Source organism: Acyrthosiphon pisum, chromosome A3, assembly GCF_005508785.2.
Source record: "Acyrthosiphon pisum isolate AL4f chromosome A3, pea_aphid_22Mar2018_4r6ur, whole genome shotgun sequence".
Taxonomy (NCBI): Eukaryota; Metazoa; Arthropoda; class Insecta; order Hemiptera; family Aphididae; genus Acyrthosiphon; species Acyrthosiphon pisum.
The window spans coordinates 39,958,364-39,971,435 of NC_042496.1; the positions used below are offsets into that span (position 1 = coordinate 39,958,364).

The following is a 13,072-nucleotide window of genomic DNA, read 5'->3' on the forward strand; positions in this document are numbered from 1 at the left end:
ATAAACGCCACTGGAATGAATTGACTTCTTATAAAATTTAAAGTTAAAATAATTATCTAGGCAATATCATAGGCTTTATATTTTATTTTAATTTTAAAGTGAGTTATGAGTATTTTATGATAAAAAATTATATTATAAAGTGTTTGCTTTGAGGATTTTGGATTTTATTTCCGGAGATTTTGTTCCTGTGGATTTTTGTTCGGGGTTTTTTTCCAGGGATTTTTTTTCCGACTACCCTTTTGGTGGAGTTTGAATTTTATTAACTGTTGAATAATAACAAAACAATTATAACATATTATTATAATGAATAATTATTTTATAATTATCATCATGTGCAATTTTTGTTTTCATTTTAAATTTATTTTATAAAAATCTGATTTTATATAGTTTTAGATTTTAATCCATTATACCAACACAATAAATAATAATGGTATTAATTTAATTATTTAACTGATGTTAATCCAGTATATGTATGGATACCGGGAAAACAACGAGGCAAAACTTTCTGGGAACGTGTGAGAATCCACGGGAATTATATTGAAATTTCGCAAACAAATTATAGTTTACTCATCATAAGACTAAATAATTGTAAATTTTAATTGGGTATACATATAATAAGTTTCACGCTAAATTTCTATTTAAAAACCACTTAGGTTAAGCATTAAAAACCGAACATTAGGTTTTAATTAGGATACCTATGTTTATTATATTATACCTGTACTAGCGGATTCGACGATTGGTAAAATCGATGGTCCCATTACAATTTTCTGATTTTTATGACACTAATATATAAATACAGGTAAGTGGATTTTGCTCTGATGTACAGTAGATTACAAGTGGGTCAATGTATTAATTAAACTTGAATTCAATGATATTATATCATTGTATAATAAAAAACGATTCTGAGCGGAGACGGTTTGTCAGTGTGGATATTTTATATTGTTATTATTTATTATAGCCTGAAAGCTGAATTATTAATATTATAATATAATTATTTTTCATTCGTTTCTATGGCGATAAGCAAAGCGTTAAAAATTAAAATCCCGTTTTTGGCGGTTTTTCGTAATTTGTTGATGGTGCCACGGGAAACGTGGCATTAAATAACTATTGAGAAATTTATAGAAAAAATTACCGCTTTAAAGTACCATCTTGATCTTATTTTCTAAGAGAAAAAATACTATATGTTGAAATAGAAGCACTCCTTCTGGTAGAAATTTTGTATACAGGATAAATAAAATAAATAAAAATAAAAACCATGTGAAATCACCAGCCTCCTCGCTCCGCTCAGAATCTAAAAATGTATAAATTAAAAATAAACATTGTAGCTAGGTACTAAATAACAATTTATTTCAACATATTATCTTTTATGACTGTTATTTAATTAAATTTAAATTGAATACAATTTTTAAAATAAATCAACCATTTTATTCCTTTAATATTTTAAACACTCAAAATCTTTAAATAAATAGGTATGACGAAAACGGGAGATACCGTAATTTGTTCTTAAACAATAGGGTTTTTTCCATAAATTTATGTGCAATCGATGTATAATAATATAATAGGTACATATTATTTCATTAATAAATTTAAATATCTAAGAACACAAATTTAAGTGTCCTAAAAAAATATTTATAAGACAATCATTATTTTCACTATAAATCCAAGAAAAAAAAATGTCTTAGTGTATAAAAATAAAGAAACGTTGTTTTAGTTTTTCACTAAATCATACGTCGACGAACAAATTTATCAATTTGTCTTGAAAAAACTCGCATAATAATTATTGTATTCCGTATTACTATAATAAACATTTTAAATTTTGTTTCAAAAGAAAACTTACTACGTGAATTCAAACGGTAAAAGACAATGTTATTACGGACTATAGTGTATTATATAATCATTAATATTATATTACATTTGTGAGCATGAAAATGACTAACTTGAAATTTTTGCAGACAAAGGAAGCAGCCATTAAAGCTCTAGTTGAGTTAGATGATCAAGGCGGTAAGGATGAATTAATTAATATTAAATAATATGCATTATAGTATTTAGTATACCCCCGCAAGTTTGAGATGAACTATACGGCAGACGTACTTATATATTATACAACATTAAAGCTCTCGAATTCACTGATAAACCTAATAGGTATCTGAATTAATAATGTAACAAAATATCGTTGATTAAATACGAACCCTAAACTAATATCGAAAATTATTGAGAGACCTATTATCGGTAGCGTACCTACACAGCGATGCAGGAGAAGTGTTTAGTGAATAATATGACACACTATTTGTCATAATAATTTTAATATAACATTGTGGAATTTATGATACTGCAAGTCCCAAATATATTTGCTGGAAAAAAATTACATAATATATAATGATAAATGATAATATCCAATAGGCATGGTATTTTTAGATCCACGTTTTAATTGCATATGAACATGATTTCTCTACGCAATTAATATGTATACGTATATATATATATATGAAATAATTCACACGAAATTTTCACTTTGAAACATTTCAAACTTGTAACTTTCATCCTTCTTGAAATATTGAAAATTATAATATTTTAATTATTATATAATAAATTTTAATTTCTTTTTTTAATTTTGTGTTTTTTGTATATTTCATAAAATCATCACTAGATGGACACATTGATATCATACCTAATTAGTTATTATTAATATTTAATTTCCGATCACTATGTAAAGAAGATATTATATATATATATAAGATAGATAATTATTATGTAATTTATATAATGTATGATGAACAATAATATTTCTAAATATTTTCCACTGGATAATTAATTAAGTAGACTGCACTCAAATTAGAATTTAATTTTTTAATTTTTCATGAAAATGAAATATTTTATGAAATATTTCAAAAGAATTAATTTGATGAAATTTTAGAACCCTATATATAGGGAATAAATGCTCGATGACAATAGGTATTATATACATATGAAATCCCCCTTGAAAAAAATCATGGATTCACCACTACTAACTAGTATGATATTTATTTTTGTTTTTCGGCTAAGTACCTACCTTCTATATAATAATACTTATACGACGACTCATCAAAAATAATATCTACGGACCTGACATACTGAAAAAAAAAATATATGTATATATTTAATCGTTCAACAAGTCTTTACGCTCAAAGCACATAAACCGCAGACGGCTATACTGCGATATTTTCATCTCGACCTTTATCCGGGTCTACTTGCCGCTATCGAAATGGTTTTTGTAATCGGTTTAAGCACGCGTTGCGTGACTGACATAAGCATGTATTGACCAAGAACATATAAATATATTATACTATACATAGAGATATATAATATGCATTATGGTTTATTTTTCGATTTCCAGAGAAAATGGACAGGATCGAGGAGGGGATGGATCAAATAAACGCGGACATGAAGGAAGCGGAGAAGAACCTTACCGGCATGGAGAAATGTTGTGGTATTTGCGTGGTGCCTTGCAACAAGTAAGTTCCTATCTATATTAATTCACCGTAACAACACTATATTGGCTCGGAATCAAATAAACACTTGTATACGTGGTGTCTCGGTGGAAACTGTCAAACGGAGTATAAAAAATATAAAAAATAAATACAAACCCCTCTCGACGACTAATACGTTTTATCTTTTGTACATCCAGGGAAAAATATCATAAATCCAACGGTTCGGCACTTCGACCTACAAGACGAAATCCTATTTCGAATCCGATCCGAAAAAAATACACTCGAGTGAATTTTATCACTAATTTATATTTGATTTCAAAGAAGTAATACAATTTTCCGGTAAAAGTACAAATGATGTTTCCATTATAGATTTTTATTTTATTTTTATTTTTTTATTGAAAACAATTAGTAGTTAAAAGTTGGTAACGATCAATAGTAGTAACATAATTATTATGTAACGAGTCGTTATTATGACGTATTAGCTCGAAATAAAATGCAAATATAGTTATTCCTTATCCATAAAGGACATCGACATAATATTGATTTACAATCCAGGTTAACACATATACGTACTATAATTATGTAGGTATATATTTGTATTATAATATGCGCCTTACTATGATATATAATATATTTTTATATATAGCACACTTGAATTTTTGAATTTCTGACAAAATTAATAAATTCATATAATAATAGTATGTATTGAGGCTATTTAAACACAAACATGTGCAAAATTTACCTTAATATGGTAGTCGAAAACTGCAGCAAGTAACCCAAAGTGATTTTCAAGCTTTTTAGATACACGGTGCGCGTACGTAGTAAGTTCATATTATATTCGAAATACAAATAAATAATTGCGTTGCAGATGAACACAACACGTATAGGTTTATTAATCATCGATTAGAGACCTCGACGAGAGTGAAAATATGATTGACGGCGAGTTTCAATCAATCAGACGGATGTCATTGATCATTATTGCCTGTGTGCGGTGGTCCTGCAAATGCAGTGAACGGTTTTTGTGTAAATCCTATCTAAATTGCAATGTTAAATGTACCGCACTGAAGCGTCGACGATATGACGACTTTATCGACAGACATAAATTGCGTATATTACTTTGCGCAGAAACTTTTTTTCCCTCTTCATTTTATAATATTATATACTCTGTAAAGGATGATTAAAATTTTGTTTTTATTTCATCAGCCCCCGATTTATCGTATTTTCAGTATGTACAAATTTTTCAGGTCACGTCATTTTTCTGATTTTAATTTTTATATTTTTTTATGATAATATACTTTTATGTGTTTTACTATAGGAACACCTGTCAATATTAATTTGATATTTCATTAGTTACTATGAGAGAATTAAAAAAAGCATAAGCCACTTAAACAATTAAAAAAAGAACTTTTAGTATCTAAATATAGTTAATTTTAAAAACGTTCTGAATAAAAAATGTTAATATATTTTTTTTAAACTGTTATGTGAAAAACTGAACAAAGGTTTTAAATAAATAAATCTTTTTGTAATGCTACAATTGAAGAGAACGCTATACACTAGCATGCATTATCTCCGTCTTACAAACGTATAACATAGCAAATTGTATTCGTTCTGCGAGTAATCCATTTAACGTTAATAAACATTTAATAACGTTATGCGTTGTATCGTCTTACAAACGCATAACACAGCAGATTTTACGTTCCAAATAATCCATTTAACTCTGCTCTGTTTAATATTAGAGTGAATTGAACTATTATCAAATTTAAAGTAAGAATAGTATCCACTGAATCTCTAATTTTAAAATTGTAAATAACTCGCTTTAAAATTAAAGCATAAAAAAAACTTTTGAGATTCACTAGATAATATTCTATTACTTCTAAATTTGATAATAGGTAAACTTACTTCTAATATTACATATAGCAGAGTAAAATGGATTACCTATTTAGAACAGCAAATTTGGAATATACCTTTGTGATATGTCATGTGTTTATAACTTATAAGATGAGACCGCGCATAGCGTGCGAGTGTTGCGTACTAACTATTAAGACTTAAGAGGACGTCATACCCACGTGTGTGGTCTCCATGTTACGAACGAAGAACATGGAAATTATTGTGCGTATTAAACTTCAAGCTTACAACAACATTATCAATGTTTGAACTTTGAACGTTGGATTTTTTCGATATCAGAATTTTTAAGTGAATAATTATTATGAGTATAGGTACCTATGTCAAATAATTAAAATCAAAAATGCTTCCAAATAACTAACTTAAAAATTTTAATATCGCTAAAAAACCAGCCTATATACAAACGTAGATAATGTGCTGAACTCTAATAAATTAAAATCGGTAAATTAATTATATTATATTATTAAAGCTAACAAGGCGGAGACAGCATAATATGTGTATGTGACGTATAATTATTATTATTATTATTGTTGTTACCGTGTTCTGATTTCGTCTCGCCCCGCGCCCAATCTCTGCGCTTGGCAAACGATAATCAATCGCCGACAAAATTTCATATTACCTACCTATATCACGCCCTCTTAGGGGCTTAGGTTAAATATCAAATTAAACAATGATTTTTAAAAATATTTCAATAATAATATTATACAAAATTAAATAACTGGCCATACTATTATAATAATACATTATTTATTTTATATTCAGGGAAAGTTATATTTTATGGAGTTTGATAGGTAGGTGTTTTGTTTTTAGAGATTTAGGTGTATATAATCTAAGGTTTATATGTATATAATATTATTATATTGACATAGCTATCCAATTCAATTCGCATAACGTTATATGATGTGCATCCAAGCAAACTGTTGCTGTGTTTTTTTTCACGATTGACGTTTATTAAAATGATTTAAAAATAAAGCTTATAGGTTTAATAATAATATAATGTATTTTATCTGAATTATACCTTTACTGCAGTGTACACGCACAATATTTAACATAAGTGACCTATCAGGACACTGTCGTTGTTTCCAAATAAATATAATATATTATAAAATGGCTGGCTCTCTCTCTCTAAGACAGTTCATTGATATGCGTTTATGCCGTTGTAATTCGTCTTAATTAATCGCTGTTATTCTTCCAACTGGCCATTATTCACTCTCGTCGAGGACTCCAATCAACGATGGTGCTGATACGGTCTACCTACTACAAGGTAAGAAATCATTTCCCCATTATTATTATTAAATTAATTTTGTATAAATCATTATTATATTTAATTTAAAAACTATACCCGCATTAAAACGCGTGTAATTCAAAAATTATCCTTTATTTATTTTCTGATACACAATAGAAACGTTCTTTTCCTTAACTTCAAATAATACAAATCTTTGTAATATCATTTTTTGTATTTTATTGGAAGTGTTTCTTTGAAGTCATTTATTTAATTTCAAATTGTGTTTATAAATTATCATCCAATATAACCAAACGAGAAATATTATTTCATATTAACGCTGAAATCTGTATGAAACATTTAATTATCTCTTTCTATAGAACTTATATTATACAGAGAAAAAAATAGACGGTATGATATGGTAAATGTGTAAATAAGAATACTAAAAATAAAACGTCATTATTTCTTTAACAATAATTGCGTATTTTTTGTATATAGATTTTACAAATTATTATGTATTTTAAGATATATATTTATATAATTCGTTTATATTCATTAAAATGTAAATTTTTGTTTGTTGTTGTTGTTTTTTTTTAAATAGTTTTTTATATTATGGTGATTTAATTATTACTTTATAAGTTTTGATTAGTTTATTGGTACTTTAGCGCCAGTACTTGTCTGTTATCTCAACTATCAATTTTTTATATTTAAACAAATTTAACGTATTTTTTATGGCTGACGTGTGACTTAAGATTTATACGAGATAGGTACGAATATTCCAATATGACCTACCTTTTAACTATGGTCACTAACCTTAGTATATGCAGGGTACCTAATACCTATAGCAGGGGTAGCCAAACTTTTTTTGATTAAGATCTACTGAAAGTATATTTCTTCTTTTAGGATCGAATAATGTAAAAAAATTATTTAATATTAATAATAAACATACTTATATAAATAAAAAAATTAAAGTGTTAAGTTATCTAAAATGAGTGTTTCACATTAAAATATTAAATTTCTAAATAATTTTAAAATGTATTGACATTTTACTGTTGATGTAGAAGCGTGTCGTTGCATATATCAAGACTCCGTGGTTAAGTCTAAGCTTTACCTACTCAGCTTTTATAAATTTCATGTGAAAAATGCCATTTAACACTAACAGGTTAATCCGAAATATATGTATTTAATAACTGAATCTACTAAATGACAAATGCATAAGAATAATTAATAAATTCTAACAAGGGGATCGACTTAGAAATCGTACAAGATCGACTAGTCGATCGCGATCGACCGTTTGGCCACCCCTGACCTATAGCATCACATATCGTACATATTATATTTCGTTATTACCTATTATATCGATACTATAATTATTGAATTCATCTTGGATGAGTATATTGAAATATTCTTTGCATTAGACAATTATGTAAACACGTGTGAGTTCATCAATACGATGTACGCAGCTTAAATATTAAGTATGTCATCATTTAATTACATTGATTCAATGTGCATATAGCAAGCTTTATATACTTTTTATGCCGCATTTTTGAAACATAGTATATCGAAAAAAATCACAACGTTGGTGTGTACAAATCCTATAGTCAGTGCTTGGACTGGGAGGGTAGGTACTCGTTGGGCAGAAGTCCTAAGTATTAAAAAATATTTATGCTTACCCATTCTAATCAATAAGACATTTAAATATTCAGTAACGCATTTTTTTTACGCTTTGGCATAACCCTTCTCATTATTTTCCTTATTCAAGCTCAAACACTGCTTATAGTTTATGTACTTATATAATATATTGGTTATCAATATATAAATATTATGATAAGGATAACTGTCATGATATTAAATAAAATATAACCATATATAGATACACACAGGGGTTAAAGTGGGGGGTACGGTATGGAATGGCATTCCTCCACTTTTTATAATTTACATTTTCCATCCTTCTTATTATTACAAATATTATCGATTTATATTGGTGTTTTTCATAACATTTTTATTTTTACGATGGATTTTTAAATTATCGTTACAATAATGCATGACAATGATGTTCATTAATATTATAAATGTTAGGTATTAATTTTTTTATAAGAAACCTATGCCTATTTGTTTGCTCGTTTAAATTAGACAATAATATGACGATTAGATCTAATAGATGTAAATTTAATTTCTTACAATTTAAGATGATAATAAGATAATATAATGTCTTTTCGGTTGTAGAGTTCAAAATTACAACTTTTTTGATTAACTTTACAAGACCTAATATATACCTATATATATTTAGTACAATGTGTATTTAAAAAAAAATTAAGCTTTTCTGTTTTTTTATATATACTTTATTATTAGGTAATGGGTTAAAGCATATTGTTATTTGTTTATACAAGTTATATACTTGTATGTAAATAAACATTAAACGCTTTAAGCATAATATAATATACATCATAAATATAATATATTATAATAATAATATAATAATATAATATTTGTTATGCTTTAAAGTTTAAATATACAGTAGAAACCGTTTATAATGACACCGGTTGTAGTGACATATTGGGTGTAACGACCTTAGATTAAAGGTCCCTGCAAAACTCCTATATGGTATGTACTAATTTGTATCGGTTTTTATGACGTCTATATAATGATTAAACGGATGTTATGACGGTTATTTTTGGTTATATTGGAAAAATATTTTATCTATAATGACTTTACTTTATTAAAGGTACTATTACAACCGATAATACCAACAATTTCATCTTTGTTTAGTTATCAGTTTTATTTTATTTTATTTTATCATTAGGGTACGGGTAATCGTCGTGAGATTAAATGTGTTTTGTGTTCTTGTGTTAAATATTTTGAAATTGTAAAATGTGCAAACGAAAGCAATCCACAATTGAAGAAAAAGCAAATGTCATGTTTCGTTGAAAAAAACGTGAAAAAAAATCCCACATACCTAATGAATTTGGGGTAGGTCACTCTATACGATTTCTAACATATGGAAAGCTTGAGACAAAATCGAACAAGAATTTAAAAATGAAATAACAGATTTTTTTAAAAATAATAATTGAATTAATTAATTAGAATAATATGTACATAATTAAATGTTTTTATCTTTTCTTTTTTTCTATATTATGCATTTCATAAATAAATAATAATAATAATAATAATATGTATTGAAGTTACAATTTAATTATAAACGGTTTCTACTGTATTTAAATTTTAAGTAGGTATAATGTTATATATGTGAAAATAAGACACCAAACTAAAAAATAAAATTGTATAGGTATTATAGATCTCACCAACCCCTCTAGGTTGATTGGCGCAACTAAGGGAGGCTTAGCCCCCTGACTAAACTTTAACCCCTCTCCCCACAAATATCCCTTATTGATTTAGATATAAGTCCCCTATAGGTTATTTTGAATAAATAGTTTTGTCAGCCCCCCAGAATTTTACTATCCGTTGCTCACACTATAGAGTAAACATAATTAGGTATACACATAGATATCGTGTAATAGGTAGTAGGTACCTAACTTATACTGTACAAGTCGACGAGCCGCAGTTTTGATAGTCGAGATAACGATTAAGTAATTTTATTTCGTATTTCAGTTATGCAAACGTCGAATAATACCTCTGTTCAACTAAACTATTTATAGTTTATTTATTTATATTTATTATATTATACATACCATATCGTTATTATTTTATTATACTGGTAAACTCGATATATATAATATAGACTTGTCGGTAATTATATTTTAACTACTAAATTGCATGTAAAACTGTAGTACTCCGTTTGTTTGAAGTGTTTTGTGTACATTGTGTTATTATACAACTAATATGTACATAAACATTTTATGAATTTTTAGATATTTAGATTTGTTTTGACTTTCGAGATACATATATTATTGGATTTTATCAACAGCATCGTCCTCTTAAAACAAATATTACTATATACATATTATAATACTTGCGACTATTATTGTACCTATATTACATACTTTTATAGAAAATAAAAAATGCAAAATACTTATATAGTAAACTATACGTTACTCACGGTTATCACGTGATAATATTGCCATAGAATCGTAGGAAACGGTCTTTCGATATTTCTCAACTGTAATATATTAATTAAACAAGCTAATTTTTCATGCATATCTTCAATGTATTTATCTCTTCTTGACAATTCATCTACAATATGCACGAATAATTTAAAGCAACATATTATACTAGAACAATATAGAGTTACCTGCAGAGGTGTGAGAGTAAAAATTATTAAAGTGATATCGAACAATAACAAAAACTCAACAAATTTGTTTGAATCTTTATCTAAAAAAAATATTATTTTTAAAACTTTGAACATAGAAGTTTGTACCTACCTAATATATTTTAAATTATTCGTGATGAGCAAGAGATACATAGTTACATATTATAAATTTAACATAATTTATATAATTAATCAAAATAATATATTTAAAAACTGAACGGTAAAAAAAATAACATACTAGTAAATTATAGCATAGAAAGTATTTTCAATCTTTTTAAATGTTGCGCAAGTTTTATGTTGATGGATTGTTTTCTCTTAAATCTTCTCGTTTTTTTATAAAACAAAGTATATAATATATACTAGTATACTACGTATAAATATTAAATTAAAACGAAAAAATTATGTTCGCAGAAAATACAAAATAGTAAAATAATAAAATTTAAAATTGTTTACAAAACCTTTGTTTAAAATTATTGAATTTGGGTTTTACTGGGAACAATGTATAATCCAAAGTGGCTGCAGCATTATTTCTTTAAGAAATATTTTCACATAGAAAAAACTCTATTGTCAACAAGTTCAAATCCAGATGTTTTTTCTCCCCGAAAACACTTATTCCCTGCTTTGCCTAAACAAATTATATATAGTGTTACGCTATTATGTTTAGGTCGACATCTTTCAAAGAGGACGAAGGCACGTGGAAGGGAAACGAAGATGGAAAAGTAATAAACAAACAACCGCAGCGTGTGATCGAGGGGCCGAACATTACGCCACAGGGTGGATACATAGTGAAGTAAATTGCTATTTAATTGAGAATTAATTAACAGTACAAAATACTACAAAGTGATACAAACGAAAGTATGCATTCGTGTAGGATTACAAACGACGCCCGAGAAACGGAAATGGATGAAAACTTGGGACAAGTGAACACGATGATTGGTAACTTGAGAAACATGGCGTTGGATATGGGTTCCGAGCTTGAAAATCAAAACCAGCAGATCGAAAAAATCAGCACAAAGGTATGATTGCATTGTTTCGTATTAATTTCGATTTTAACAATGATTTTGTAGTATAGGTAGCGTAAAGTAAAATTCATAAATATACATACCTAATGGTTATACCCATTATACTTACGGACTACGTTCTATATTATGTATGATCAATTTCAAAAATAGTTTTAAATAATATAATAATAAAGCAAATACAATGTAAAATACCATATTTCATTTTAGACAAAGTCAAATGATTTGCGGATTTCAGCGGCCAACCAAAGGACCAGAAATCTTCTTAAATAAACTACTAAACTTTAACCATCTTATGTGCATGCTATATGTGGTTGTCATAAGCGAAAATTATGTATGGATTTTTTTTTTAAATACTCAAACTTCATGAGTAAATATCGTGTCTTCCCTTCATGTCGTGTTATACTATACAGCATTAAATAATTAATAATAGTATAGAAATAGGTTTATAAAATAATAATAATTTATAGATGTATTACATGTGGTTTGTAGTAGGTACCTACCTAGTACCTATATATTATAATAAAATATATACTATCCGCTTCTGTCTAATGACTCATGTAGATAGATACAAAATGTCTATTAATATCGGTATTCATAAAATTCTCATTCGCAACTTTCACTCACTCGTGACAAGTTTTCGTATTAGCAAGTGTCAAAATTAATTTTTTTGATGGACAGTTTTGGATTTTTTTATAGAAACCTTATATGAAGGTTTCAAGTTTGTACCATTTGTATATATAGCATTTGCTGTCCATCAACAAGTAAAAAAATACATCCCTTCACATTTTATATGATGTATATAATATGCACGTCATAAAAAAAAAATAAAAATACAAACAAATAACAATGTCGTTGAAATTCCAATTTAAACTTGCCACCATAAACCGAACTAACGTGATTATTATTTACTTATACTTCGGTGACTTAAGAGGACGTGATACCCGCATGTGTTGTCTCCGTCTTACAAGTGCATAACATAGCAAATTATACGCAAAGCAGAACACGTGTAGCTCCGTTAGTTTAAAAATTAGAGTAAATTGACCTCTTATAAAATCTAAAGGTAAGATTATTATCTAGACAACCTCATGAGCTTTTTATTATATTTAAATTTTTAAGCGAGTTATAAGTACTTTAAAATGCACAAACAATTTATAATTTTAAAATACTCATACCTCGCTTTAAAATTTAAATA

At 27.2% G+C, this 13,072-nt stretch overlaps 1 protein-coding gene across 2 annotated transcripts in view; it reads left to right on the top strand.

Moving 5' to 3' along the window:
- LOC100163973 (synaptosomal-associated protein 25-like) overlaps positions 1–12,691 on the top strand; it is a 20,489-nt gene extending 7,798 nt beyond the window's left edge. Inside the window, exons 3-7 of one of the 2 annotated variants that reach the window (XM_008188795.3) lie at positions 1,953–2,001; positions 3,374–3,491; positions 11,523–11,648; positions 11,715–11,874; positions 12,088–12,691. In XM_008188795.3, the coding sequence (XP_008187017.1) occupies positions 1,953–2,001; positions 3,374–3,491; positions 11,523–11,648; positions 11,715–11,874; positions 12,088–12,150 (516 nt within the window). In that variant the 3' untranslated portion in view covers positions 12,151–12,691. The remainder of the gene's footprint in view (positions 1–1,952; positions 2,002–3,373; positions 3,492–11,522; positions 11,649–11,714; positions 11,875–12,087) is intronic. The other variant, XM_001943822.5, reaches the window with a different exon arrangement.
- Positions 12,692–13,072: the final 381 nt, after the last annotated feature.